Here is a 10,632-nt window from a genome sequence, read left to right as displayed (position 1 = left end):
GGTAATGGATGGGGAGCCCGTGGTGGTAGACAGCCGTATACAGTTATCAGACAGAGGCAATGTTGTACAAATCAATTCATGGTTCTTTATTGAACAACAGGTAGCAGGCAACAGGCCTAAATGGTCATACAGCAGATCTGGATTCTGGTACTGGAGTGGTCATGGAGAGTGGTCCAGGAATAAAGCACCAGCCTGGTAGTAGATGTAGGCTGGGATGGAACTGTGGAAGCTGCACCTTTCGCAACACCTACCTAACCCTTTGCATCTGCAGGGGTGTTGCAAAGGGTTAGAGTGCATGGCCACAATGTAAGGGGGGGGGGGGAGGAGTACAAAAAGCTAGGGCATTATAAATGAGAGGCTAAATAAAAGGGCTGACAAAGGGGACGCCCACAAGTAATCAGGGCATAATATGTAATATGAGGAGTATTACAAGTGAGGGGGCCACAGAAAGTGGGGATAAAATTAGACAAGGCATATGTGAGGGTGCTATTCAAAAAGAGGTCAACATCTGAAAAGAGTTTATTTTCTCTCTGTGTTAGCGTGGGTTTCCTTGGGTCTACCAACTTCCTCTCACACTCCAAAACATACTGGTAGGTTGATTAGATTGTGAGCCCCATTGAGGACAGGGACTGATTTGGCAAAGTAGGGAGGTTTGAGCGTGAACCCTACCCAGGGACTATTTAGATGAAAATGTACTGTATAATAACTATGTCTACTATATATAGAAGTGTTAGTGGAGTTATGTTTTATATACAGGCGGTCCCCTACTTAAGAACACTCGACTTACATACGACCCATAGTTACAAACGGACCTCTGGATATTGGTAATTTCTTGTACTTTAGTCCTAGGCTACAACAGCTGAAACAGTTATCAAATGTGTCTGTAATGAAGCTTTAGTGTTAATATTGATTCTTATGACAACCCAACATTTTTAAAATCCAATTGTCACAGAGACCAAAAAAGTTCTGCCTGGGATTACAATGATAAAATATACAGTTCCGACTTACATACAAACTCAACTTAAGAACAAACCTGCAGACCCTATCTTGTATGTAACCCGGGGACTGCCTGTATAATTAAGTTATTATAATATATGCATACAAAAATATACATATATGTGTGTGTGTATATATATATATATATATATATATATATATATATATATATATATATATATATATATATATATATATATATATATGCTCGCACGCCCACATATATATTTATATACATATAATCATATTATGAAGCCCATTTATTCCCTTTAGTGTAGTCCTTATATGTCCATCCCCTATTCCCTTCCCTCCTGTGTTATCTGCTGAATGTGTCAATAAAGTTTGGTGAAGCGGAATCGCGGCGTAAACAAACATGGCGCCTCCCGCAGCCCAAGAGACCGAATAACCCGGAGGAGCCGCGATTGTTCTCTCGCTGTCCCCGCAGGGCATGGACGACATGGCGGGGATCATAGAGGACGGCGAGGAGCAGCGGGAGGTGAAGATCATCGGCTCGGAGCTGGTGGACAATTATACGGTGAGTGGGCGGCCCTGTCCCTGCACAGACATATTGCCCGGCTGCAGTTGTATCTGTAAGGTTTCCCGGGGACCGGGCGGTGCTGCTCGGGTAGTCCTCCTCAGGTAGCTGAGCATGCTGGGAGTTGTAGTTTTCCTACACTGAGCTGTCTGCACGTTCTCATAGAAGTAGCGTCACACATTAATAGATAGATGGATATAGATAACACTTGCATCATTATTTGACTTTGCAAAACTTTTTCTAATATCCCAAATTTAAAGCTACAGAAAACTCTATAAAATCTCTAACTTGGAGGCTGACAGGGAGATGGCAGCAGTGTACATGATATAATACTGTGTGCACAGCTCCAGTGCAGAAGTATGTGTCACCATAGTTACACCTTAAAGGAAACCTACCATCACAGATCTACTTACTAAGGTAGATGCGGTGACAGGTTCCTGTAATGAATTCTAGTCTCATTTTTTTTTTTTTGCCTCAGATCTTTAAAAAACTTTTATCCAAGATATATGCAAATTTTTTTAAGAGGGGTGTGGAGTATATGCATCGAATAGCAGGAGCTACCCCTACTCCACCCCCCAGTAGCCTCTTCCGATCTCTCCAATCTTCAGCACGTGACTCTTCTGAGATCCCGGAGTACTGCACAGGATCTGGGGCACAAAAAGTTTCAACAAAAGAAGGATTATACTAGAATACATTACAGGAACCTGTCTCCGGATCTACCTTTGTAGGTAGATCCGTGATGGTAGGTTTCCTTTCACCTTATTCTACAGCACAAGACATTGAAACAAACCCCCTGCAATACGATCTAACAGAACATTGGCTCAGAAAGCTGCTGTGTTCTGCAGGGAGGTTCTTTTTCCCCTATGACAGCTCTTCTTGTCGGCACCTGCCAATGTTTATCTCCTTTGAAGAACACACAGGTCCATTCTTACCATCAAAACCTAATTTTCTAGAGCATTGACACAATTTTTCATAACATTTGTAACTGATGTGTAAATAAATATAAGTGTGTAGCATGTATGGAAAAATTCTGGCTGACGCATGAGCTTTAAAATGCATCTTCAATATGTACGCTACAGTATTGGATCATCAGGGGTCTGCAGGGGTCCCACGTGGCCTGTTTTAATCCATGCAGATTATGTTGAAAACTCAGAGCAGTTCCTATTCCTGTCCTGTTTGTTGATCAGCCTATGGCAGTAATGGCGAACCTTTTAGAAACTGAGTGCCCAAACTACAACCAAAATCCACTTATTTACCGTGAAGTGCCAACGTAGCATTTTAAGCAGTAACTTATTTCTACATGTTCTTCTACTTATTTCAAATGTATCGGACGCCTGAGGCCACTAATGCAGTTGAAAGAAAGAGGGCTAATAGCTTCTCTCCAGGGTCTCTATGTACAGGAAGAAAGGTTGGTCTAGCAGGACGACCTCCCAAAGATATTGCAGTTCTGTCATCACCTTCTCACTTTTACCGCATTTCCAAACAGCCAATGAAGTGTCGCTTTAAAAAAGCGCTGAGAGCAGCATCTCATAAATTGCCTGCGACTGCAGAAAGATTTGGTCCTGCTTGGTGTACACTGTCCTGCAGTGATGGCCTGAGTACCCACAGAAAGTGCTCTGAGTGCCACCTCTGGCGCCCGTGCCATAGGTTCGCCACCACTTGCCTATGGGAACGTAAAAACATGGATTAACAATGTGCATTGTCTGTGCGCGGTCCGCATTTAGGTAAAATAATCATGTGGGCCTTCAAGTAGTTGAGACAAGCTAGTGACATTTGCCAATGGATCCACAATGACATGGATGATGCATTGGCCCGTTTTTGTGGATATCCGGCTCAGAAACTGATTATGCTCTAATGGCACACAGACCAAAGATAGGACAGCGGCCTGAGAACAACATCCATTGACGTGCAGGGAGCTATGTGTTTGGCTGGTTTTAATCTGTTTCACAGTTGCCAACACTTCTAGAAATGAAGATAAAAAGGTTCAAAGCAGCCAAACACATGGTAAACACACAAAAACAGTTTTTTAAACGGACTGAAAACACACGCTTTAAAACTGTCCAAAAACGTGACGTGTGGCATTACCCTTAGTTTGTGGATGTGCTCTCTGCTGCAGCCAATCACAGGTCTGTGCTGCCACAGATACTATAATTCCTGCTTTTACTATTTAGAATTCCAGCTACCTCCAGTCTCTACTATGAGGCACTTTGCAATACTGCATGGGACATATTAACGCTACTTACATCTATGTCAGAGATTCCATAAAAAATGCCACGTTTTGTGCTATTTTATTGGGGTATATAATAGACACCATGACAGAAACCTAAACACTCAATTAAAAGCAATAAGATTTGCCAATCTCTGTTGGTATCCATCATGTAGTGGATCTATCCCTCGCTGACCTATGGAGAGGCTTCACGCACACAACCCTAATGGGAGCTTTATCCTGGCCGCACAATTTGGGGCCAGATCACAGTCCCCATAGAGGTCTATGGCACCCAATAACTGTGCGGTGATCACACAGTGTCGTACTGTGACCTGATCAAGCTACCCGGCTTTTTCTATGGGGAGGGGAGGGGTGAAGTGCGCCTGGCTGTGTGCAAAAAGCCTTACCGACCTGTGAACTTTGCCTAACCTGTCGTGGGCTAGATTTGAAGAAGAAATTAAGATTTTTTTTAATCTTGGAAAAACCTCTTACGTTTCAGGTTTTGCTAAAAATGTTTAAAAAGCATTGGATTCAGTGAGCATGTGATCACAAAGCCAATCCCTGACCTTGTGGTCATGTGTAAATGTGCAGCACATAATCCTTGTGACCAGGGAGTGTCTCAGGGGTCACTTGCACAATGAGAGCCAGAAAGCTTGTGATTAGTAAGGGGCTTACTCTGAAGAAATTGTTATTCTTGTGTTTAAAACCTATATAATATTTGTATAAATCAATCATCTGGACAATGATCATAGTTATATAGCTACAAGGCATATGCAAAATAATCATTTGCCCCCTTAGTGATCCAAATAGGTTCCCTAAACCCTCTTTCCCCAAATAGAAACCACCCAGCAAAGCACAACAGTGCCCCTACTTCCCACAGCAGTCATGGGCCCAGATTTATCACATTGGCTGCGTCAGTTTTCTGTCTAACATTGCACGTGTATTTATGTAGTATTTGCGCCAGTTTTGTGTCGTGGCTGCACTGTGTCCACCGCAACACAAAACTTGGCACATAAAGGGGCATTCCGGGGTGGATTTAGGCTGTATGCCACATTAATGTCGGAAGTCTCAACATAATTGTGGCACATGCCCGTTAAATTGTGTACACCAAAAAAACTCAGTGTAATTGCTATCCTCTCATGCAGGGTGCGCCAGATTATTGAGGACTATGTGTAGTTTGCCTCGCTAATAATTAGTCTGGGCCATATTGTTTTTGGTCATCCTTGTTTAGCACCAAGTGATAACATCTATCCACTGAATGCATTTCCAGTTTGCCATAACCAATTTCTTAGTCACAGTGTGATCGGGTGTTATCCATCACTGATTTAATGGTAGAGAGAGATTGTACACTTATTATGTCCTTTTTTAGTAACCTTTTCTCTCTTCTGCTTCCTAGGTATACATCATTGAAGTATATACTGGGGTGTATAAGTGGACTGTGAAGCACCGGTACAGTGACTTCTATGATCTCCATGAAAAGGTGAGTATTTTGCCTGTAGTCTTAATTGAGCCCTTGAGTGTTGTCACTGTCTGTAGTGATAATTTACATTTATATTATCCATATGGCTCTAATGCGTATGGAGATGTCTGGTTCCCCTCCTCCTCGCTGTCAGAGACAAACGTGTAAAAAAAAAAAATTCCATTGGAGACTGGGAACATTTTTATGCTAATTGAGTTTAATTGCTCTGATTAAGGTCACATGTGGTATGACGGCTGTTTTTATCTAATTGATGGATTATCTTTGCATTGTAAAAGCATAATGTAGAAGATATTTAAAGGCACATTCCATGTTTTGTTTCTATTTTATATAAATATAGATCACATATACTGTTCATCCCATTCATCATTCATCTGCAGCTAAGTACCATTCAATTGAATGGTACTTGAATACAATGCAATTGATAAATGATAAGTATTAGATTGGTGGGGGCCACCATCAAATACTCCTGTTTGAGATGTAGTTGCTCCTTTATTCCTTACATTGTACAGCAGGGATGTGTGGTATTGTAGCTGGACCCCCTTCAGTTTAATGGCACTTGGTTGCAGATGGACACTGGCCAGTGAAGTGACTTGTGCCATTACGGATTGCCAAGAGTGCCACCAGTTCGATATTGAATGCCAACGCTTATTTGAAGAAAAATGTGTATGCTTTTATGTTACCATATTGCATGGAGAGAACAAAAAATATTTTCCCTTACATTGATTGTTTTGTTTTTTCTTTTGTTTTATTTTAGCTAACAGCAGAGAACAAAACAGAACGGAACTTATTGCCTCCAAAGAAGATTATTGGAAAAAACTCCAAAAGCTTGGTGGAAAAAAGACAGAAGGATCTAGAGATCTACCTGCAAGCTCTGCTCACTGTGTTTCCTGTCAATGTTCCTAAAACTTTGGCACATTTCCTGCACTTTCACTTATATGTGAGTTAAAAGTTACCACCTATTGGATGTGATGCCTGCATTCACAAGGCACAGAAACCAGTGCACGATAGGGCATCCATATCAGCTATTTGGGCTAGGAAAAACACAGTGCAGTCCTGGTGAGTGGGCAGTACAGAGTCTGGCTCCATGTTCTATGTAGTGGCCGGTGCTGTACATAGAGGTAGTATCGATGCATGGAGCAAAAAGCTGTGCATGTGATCTGCTGGGCTGAATACAGACCCAAGTAGCTGATCACTGCCAGGGGAATGTTGGCCCTTCGCCCTTCACCAATCAGATATTGCTGACAAATGATGAAATCATGATAGGCGCAGGTATTTTTTAAACAAAACCTATTGTTTTTGTTTTCATGTAAGATGTCAATTATTGAGATGAAATTTAGTTATTGACATAGAGAATTAAAAATCAATTGAGGCATCCGACACCTCTGAGGATGAGATGCCAAACTGCACCAAATCTCTTACGCATGTAGATTGTGTTGCAGATAGAAGATCTTAGTTTTTCTCATAACCTTTAACCACAATGTTTAGATTACTATATAGTAATTACAATGTAGAATTTTATGTTATTAATATTATGTTGATGTTCTGATTATCAAGTATCCTGCTAGAAGGAGCTGGTGTTCTGCTTTATAACAAGATACTGGTAACTTTCTGTTCTCGTCTGTAGAATTGATGGCCGGCGGTGTCAGCCGTCTGACTGTCACAGACACATGAAAGTCATGTGCTGATCCTATAATAAAGGATTGTTTGTGTTTTCAGGAAATCCATGGAATTGCAGCTGTTCTGGCCGAGGAGCTTTTCCACAATGGTAATTATATATTTTTATAAAGGGGATGATACTGTATGTGCAGAAATGTAACAAAATACATGTGATGCCAACATTGCTCATGGAATCTGACTTCTATTGTCATGTGCCTTCTTTATTATAATTATCATTCGTGATTGAGTGCTTCCAAAAACCTAATATTATTCTACTTAATCTACCGTAATAGTAACCACAGCTGTATATTATCCAAATAACTATTCTCACAAAGAAAATCCATTTTTAAGGCACCATGACCAGCTGTCTGCTGCTAGAATGGCATCTTACAAGACGGTTTTTGGTGCGTAAAATTTGCTGTTGGCTGTACATTTTACCCCTTGCATCCTACCAAATTAAGAACTGCTGTCTGCGGATCGTGGAGGCAGGTGGTCCAAAGCAGTAGACGTTTGTGTGTGTAGTCTTTATCCTATTACAGTAATTGTCTTGGTCAAATACAAAGTTGCTTAATTGCCTTTAAAGTAAATCTACCATTTGATTTGATGCATTATGACCCAAACATACCTTGAGAATTCTGTTGCTACACTGATGCAGAAGAATATCTTGTTTAATCCCTTAACTGAGTGGTTTTGCTGAAAAAAACTATTCTAAAATTATACCGTATATACTCGAGTATAAGCCGACCCGAGTATAAGCCGAGACCCCTCATTTTACCACCAAAAACTGGGAAAACCTATTGACTCGAGTATAAGCCGAGGGTGTAGTATACAGCTAGCCAGCCCCCATGTAGTATACAGCCATTCCCCATGTGGTATACAGCCATTCCCCATGTGGTATACAGCCATTCCCCATGTGGTATGCAGCCTGCCCCCATGTGGTATGCAGCCTGCCCCCATGTGGTATGCAACCTGCCCCCATGTGGTATGCAGCCTGCCCCCATGTGGTATGCAGCCTGCCCCCATGTGGTATGCAGCCTGCCCCCATGTGGTATGCAGCCTGCCCCCATGTGGTATGCAGCCTGCCCCCATGTGGTATGCAGCCTGCCCCCATGTGGTATGCAGCCTGCCCCCTGCCAAGCGTATAAAAAAATAAAAAACTTAGTACTCACCCTCCAGTGTCCGGATCGATGGCGCGGGTCCCGATCTTCAGCGCGCGGTACAAGGTGGCGGCGGCGGCTCCTCTTCTTTCTTCTGTAGCCGGCAGATCGCGTCCATGCGATCTGCCAGCGGGCACGCACTATGATACCGCGGTGTCGCGGCTGATGACGTCATCAGCCGCGACACCGCTGCATCTTATTGTGCGCCCGCCAGCAGATCGCATGGATGCGATCTGCCGGCCATAGAAGAAAGAAGAGAGAAGAGGAGCCGCCGCCACCTGGTACCGCGCGCTGAAGATCGGGACCCGCGCCATCGATCCGGACACCGGAGGGTGAGTACTAAGTTTTTTTATTTTTACTTGACTCGTGTATAAGCCGAGGTGAGGTTTTTCAGCACAGTTTTTTGTGCTGAAAAACTCGGCTTATACACGAGTATATACGGTAATAATGAGGATCTGTCGCTCCTGTGGTTGCTTGGGACTTCTCCTCACACCCTAATTATGCACTGCTCCAGCCTTGTCCTGTCCAGCATAAACCGAAAATATGTCATCACTTTGTTTGTCCCTGATGGGCAGAAGTAATCAATCGCTGCACCATCCACCAGCTGCTGTATATGAGTCATCCAGCTCAGGTTGATTAGTCCTGCCTGGACAGTTCAGGAAGCTCAGTGTAATGTGTGTATGTACAGCAGCCAGTCGGCACCCAACTTTCCCTAGGTCCTGAATTTTATATTTATTTTTTGAGCAAAACTACTTGGATCAGGAATCAAACAAGATATGTTTCTGCATCAGTGTCGCTACAGCATTCTCGATGCTTCACGATGCATAAAGACAAATGGTAGATTTCTTTTAAAGGGAATTAATGCTGGAATAAAACTCCCTTAGGGATGTCCCATGCTGCAGACAGCTAGAGACATTCGATTTATAAACAGTATTTGAGAAGTATAATATATAAAGTATAATATATATATATTCCTCCTGCAGTCATAGCAGACACATTACTCCTAAAATGGCCAGAAAGAGCATTCAGCATGTGTATGTCGACTTTAGGGTTTCAAAAGAAGTATAATAATACATACAGACATATATGAAACGCCAACAAGTCTTTCCTTGACTTTATGGTTCAACAACATTTTTATTGAATGCTGCATTTAAATGCGTTTTACAGTAAATAAGTGCATCATAGTTACAACACAATGGCAATAAGATCATGTAGAGTGCATGCACCTTAATGTTTGTAGCAATCAGAAATTTTAGCCAACGACGATGGCCATGGAAATGTAAAAAAAAAAAATTGTAAGACCAAACTGACAGAGGAGGGAAGGAAGAAGGGAAGGGGTAATAGAGGAGGAGGGGGGAGGTGGCCAGGGCAGGTCTAGTGTGTTTAGTTCGTAGGCAAGAAATAACCTGAATCAAGCATTAGCTATAGAGGAGGAGCTGCCTGCGGTCAACCAGGTCTCTGTAATCTGGGGGTTTCGGAATTCAAGCCAAGGACAAAACTAGCAACTTTGTGTCCCTATGCTATTGTAAGTTAATGACATTTGACCTGCTGTCAGCCATAATGACATATACTTTGCAATGTTCCACCTTACTTGCAATGTTCCACCTCTAGTATACTAGGTAAGTACTGGAAGTTCTCACCATTGGTAATGAAGCATGATGAATGGTGTTGTTATGCTGATTATTGTCAAATTAATGCCTTGCAGGTGAACAGTTACTTGTAGCCGGGGAAGTGTTTCATATGAGGCCTCTTCAGTTATATGCAATAACACAATTACTACGGCTCGCCAAGCCCACATACATCAACGGGGATGCCAAAACTGACCTGGGACACATACTTGACTTTACTTGTAGACTCAAGTATTTAAAGGTAAAACCATATAAGGTGATGGAAGTAATGATATTTTATAAATCTTTTCATTCCCGTTTAATATTTTTCATTTTCTTTCTCAGATTAGCGGCACTAGAGGTCCTGTAGGAACGAGTAACATACAAGAACACTTGCTTCCATATGACCTGTCTGTTTTCAAGTCACTTTGTCAGGTAGAGGTGAGTAATTATCCAAGACTTGCAATGCTATTAAAGCAAGCACCATAGTACATGGTAATCCCTAGATTTAGCTTTACTGCTGTATATTTTCTTCATTGTTGATTAATTTTTAGCTTCAGGACTAAAATACAGCTATGATCAGTGACTCCTACCTAGTAGTATTATCTGTGAAGGACTTGCGGTTGTCTGAAATGTATATTTGGGACAGTACAGGTGGACCTCTGGTGAAGCTCTCTGAATACTTTACTATAATCCAAGACTGCAATGATCAGCTGTAAGGTGTCTGTTATGAGGTTTTATTGATAATCCTTGGTCCAATTACAACCAAAAAATTTTGAAGCTCCAATTGTCACTGTGGCAAAAAAAAAAAAATTGTCTGGATCTACAATAATAAAATATACAGTTTCAACTTACATAAAAATTCAACTTAAGAACAAACCTATGAAACCTATCCATTAGCCATTGCTAATGTATTTGATACAGCAATCCCATGGTGGATGGATTAAGTTGTATTAGTATGGTCTCATGAATAAGAATGTGAACATTTTATGGGC

The 10,632-nt window shown here is 41.8% G+C and overlaps 1 protein-coding gene across 5 annotated transcripts in view; it reads left to right on the top strand.

Moving 5' to 3' along the window:
• The first annotated feature begins 1,314 nt into the window (after nucleotides 1-1,314).
• The window catches only part of NISCH (nischarin), a 39,951-nt gene continuing 30,633 nt past the window's right edge, over nucleotides 1,315-10,632 (top strand). For 3 of the 5 annotated variants that reach the window (XR_011850249.1, XM_072127506.1, XM_072127507.1), the window contains exons 1-6: nucleotides 1,318-1,531; nucleotides 5,134-5,217; nucleotides 5,972-6,154; nucleotides 6,934-6,982; nucleotides 9,736-9,899; nucleotides 9,983-10,078. Coding sequence is in view for 4 of the 5 variants with exons in the window: in XM_072127506.1 (XP_071983607.1) it covers nucleotides 1,445-1,531; nucleotides 5,134-5,217; nucleotides 5,972-6,154; nucleotides 6,934-6,982; nucleotides 9,736-9,899; nucleotides 9,983-10,078 (663 nt within the window). In the remaining variant the exon portion in view is untranslated. Of the gene's footprint in view, nucleotides 1,532-5,133; nucleotides 5,218-5,971; nucleotides 6,155-6,933; nucleotides 6,983-9,735; nucleotides 9,900-9,982; nucleotides 10,079-10,632 lie in introns of all 5 variants that reach the window. The other 2 variants (XM_072127504.1, XM_072127505.1) reach the window with 1 other exon arrangement.

The sequence above is a fragment of the Engystomops pustulosus genome, chromosome 10 (genome assembly GCF_040894005.1).
Source record: "Engystomops pustulosus chromosome 10, aEngPut4.maternal, whole genome shotgun sequence".
In the NCBI taxonomy this organism is placed as follows: domain Eukaryota; kingdom Metazoa; phylum Chordata; class Amphibia; order Anura; family Leptodactylidae; genus Engystomops; species Engystomops pustulosus.
Note: the sequence above shows the minus strand (reverse complement) of the source record. Positions and strands in the feature narration are given on the sequence as shown.